The following is a 3,183-nucleotide window of genomic DNA, read 5'->3' as shown; positions in this document are numbered from 1 at the left end:
TGTGCTGCTCATGTAAAAATCCAGTTCCTGTTTGGAATTCCCTCAAGGCTGCTGGCAGTTTCGACATGGTTCGGATGTTTTCTCCAGGAAGTGAGTGGATGAGGTATGAACGTAAAAACACAGGTTAAACTTACAGTGAACCACACTATCATTTTGTCTTACATAAGAAGCACAAACAAAAAAACTGGCTTGAAATAGACACATGATGATCGATCCCTCCTAGCGCCACAAATTCATCTGCATAATGCCCACACGGGTGGGGGGGTGGACAGAGGTGAGCAGGTGCCTCTGGACGACAAAGACAGCTGTTATCACTCTGTCTGCGGCACAGATATGGCGGGGCCCTTGGGGTCGTCAAAGCGGTCCATGGTGCGGAGCTGCATGATCATGTGCAGTCCGTAGGTGAGCACGAGGACCATGAGGAGACTGGTCATCAGGCCATCCAGATACCGGGGGAGAAGAAGCCAGCGCAGTCGCTGGCGTACGAGAATTCACTGCCAGTCACATTGAAGCCTTGAATCTGCAGAGACAACGCGTCTGTTTCAAGTCTTTGTCCTTCACGCGCGTCAACGACAGGCACACTCCACTCACCTGGACGTCTTCGAAGGACACTCTCCACTGATTGGCCGGGTCTTTGGACGAGCGTGGAATGAGCTGTGGCCAGCGGAAGCTGGTGACCGACTCACAGCGGTACGAGTACTCAGCCGGGGCGTAAATGTTCCTGCTGCCGTTGAACGTGGCTTTGGTCCCGTCGTACTCCAGCTCCACGGCGTCCAGCGTGAACCAGCGGCGAGCCGACACCTTGTAATGACGCTGGCTCATAGCAAAGCTGGAAACAAGAGGAAACGGTCAAGACGTCCGCGCCAGCTTCTCCCTCTGATGACACGTGTGGAAATGACTCACATCAGTTTGAAGCTGCGGTGGCCAAGAACGTTCTCGTAATTCAGAACCAACCTGCAAAGAATCAAACCGTTCAGGCTGAATTCGTTTGAAGTCAGTCATTGGTATTTGTGTTTCACCCCAGTCACAAAACAAGCAGCGAGTGGAGGGGGCTCAGGGGAGGGTCTACCTGGCTTTGGTTTTGTCACAACTGGAGCCGTGCAGTTTGGGGCTGACCCCCTCCCCGAAGGTGGACGGGGTCAGGTCCTGGTCCTCCCAGCGCCCACTCCGCAGGATGCTCACCGACAGGCCTTTGGCCCACAGGAGGATGCAGGTGCTCTCCCCCTCCTGCCCAAATGGAGAGGAGAAGATTCAAACACACACAGACGGGTTCTAACGAGATCTGGTGACAAAAAGAAGAAGAATGGAACCTTAAACTCCACTGGACTGTAGATTGCAGACTTCTCCTTCATCTTGCGCTGCCTCTCCCGCTCTCTCTCCCTCTCTCTGTAGCCCCCTCTGGCCTGCAGGAGCGAACGTCCCCCTCCCAGGTCTGTTTCCATGGAGAGCGATGCCGCTTCCTGTGACAGAGAAACTTCATGACAAAAGGCGCCAAGACGCTCGTGGCAACAGGTTGAGATGATTGAACATTGAGTTGTGGGGAATGACACGTGGACCCACCCGAGAGGGCCTCAGGGCCGTGTAGATGGCGGTGTACGGAACCCACTGGGTCTTCATGATGCTCAGCACCTGGCCGATCACCTCATCTGTAACAGTGTTGGGAGGTCAGACATGTCACCCACGACACGACGTCCACCGCTGCCGATGGAACTCACCATTTCCACTAAGAACCTCTTTAGCAGACATCAGATCGGCCCTGACAGATCAGAGGAGGCATCGATGAGACATACGTCGGGTCTCTGAACGTCCGACGACTCTACATACGTACCCCAGACCGTAGGGCAGCCTGAACACCAGCAGCGCAGGCGAGGAGGCGTTGAGTCTCAGCTGGCTGAGAGTCTCAGGGTCCATGTAGAGAGGGGAGGTCTCCAGGTGCTCCTGCAGCTGACCAATCACTGCGTTGGAGGCCGCCAGGACACAGCAGGTAACACCAGAGGGGCCGAGGAGGACCTCAGAGCCGCCTGCAAGACACGAGGGAGGCATGAGCTCATGGACCAGGGACTTGAGGTGGTGGTACTGGTACACTAGGAGCTGCTGGCTCTCCCTGGTGGACACTGCAGGAAGCACACATGGGCCATGGAGCTCACCTCCAGGTTGGGATACACACTGTCCTGCTTGTTCCCAAATGCTCCTCCGTACATAGTGAAGTCCTCGATGCTCATCTGGTGGACAGTAGGACAGAGGGTGATATCAACAATATCATCTTGTTCTTGTATGAATACACTGCTTCCCCTTTGGGAGTGTCGAGACAAACCACATTAAGTGTTTGTTTACGTGTCCCAAACGAGGACTGACTGCTGGTGGACTAAATAACATGTCAACAACGATGTCTGTACCTTGTCCTGAAGAAACAGCACCACATTACGGGGGCCCACGTTCAGAGTTTTCTCCAGGTAAGAGGCCAGCTGTTGCTGACCAACGATGTGCCCGGCTGTAGGGGGCGACTGAGGGGGCACGGACACCCTGAAGAAAACCATTTCACAAGTCATTAACTCCAACGCCACTTAGAAGGGTTCAAAAGGCTTCGAGAAAAGACGATAACGACTGGCAGACTTTTGATCGGCAGCGTATTTACAATGAAATTATCCATAAAAGAAGTACGTTACTTTAAGAAACTATTCACAAAGTTCATACACATTTCATCTAATACATGTCAATGACAGTCAGAAGTTCATAACCAACTATAATCTCACACAAAAATGAAAATCATGTTTTTTTTACAGTATTGATAAGTTTAAAATAAACATTTAGTACAACAATCATCTTCGAATCTTCTAATTTTGTTCCACATCTTTCCACAGACAACATGACACCTGATGCCTACTGTCCATCACCATCCAGTCCAGGACAGTTCAGACACTTCCGACACTGTCACGTAGTACAGTATCAGTACACTGTCAGTACACTGTCACGTAGTACAGTATCAGTACACTGTCAGTACACTGTCACGTAGTACAGTGTCAGTACACTGTCAGTACACTGTCACATAGTACAGTATCAATACACTGTCAGTACACTGTCACGTAGTACAGTGTCAGTACACTGTCAGTACACTGTCACGTAGTACAGTATCAGTACACTGTCAGTACACTGTCACGTAGTACAGTATCAGTACACTGTCAC

The 3,183-nt window shown here is 51.4% G+C and overlaps 1 protein-coding gene across 1 annotated transcript; it reads right to left on the bottom strand.

Annotated features, from left to right (window-relative positions):
• Positions 1–311: 311 nt before the first annotated feature.
• LOC144738908 (V-type proton ATPase subunit S1-like) lies at positions 312–2,523 on the bottom strand (the record flags this gene model as incomplete). The annotated part of the gene is given in 12 exon segments (XM_078621908.1): positions 312–442; positions 445–520; positions 592–829; positions 904–954; positions 1,070–1,227; positions 1,311–1,460; positions 1,561–1,646; positions 1,716–1,756; positions 1,829–1,970; positions 1,973–2,021; positions 2,148–2,222; positions 2,397–2,523. Coding segments are annotated over 12 exon segments (1,324 nt in total), but the record flags the coding sequence as incomplete, so codon positions are not given.
• Between the last annotated feature and the right edge of the window lie 660 nt (positions 2,524–3,183).

The sequence above is a fragment of the Lampetra planeri genome, unplaced genomic scaffold, assembly GCF_965212315.1.
Source record: "Lampetra planeri unplaced genomic scaffold, kcLamPlan1.2.h2 scaffold_1218, whole genome shotgun sequence".
In the NCBI taxonomy this organism is placed as follows: Eukaryota; Metazoa; Chordata; class Hyperoartia; order Petromyzontiformes; family Petromyzontidae; genus Lampetra; species Lampetra planeri.
Note: the sequence above shows the minus strand (reverse complement) of the source record. Positions and strands in the feature narration are given on the sequence as shown.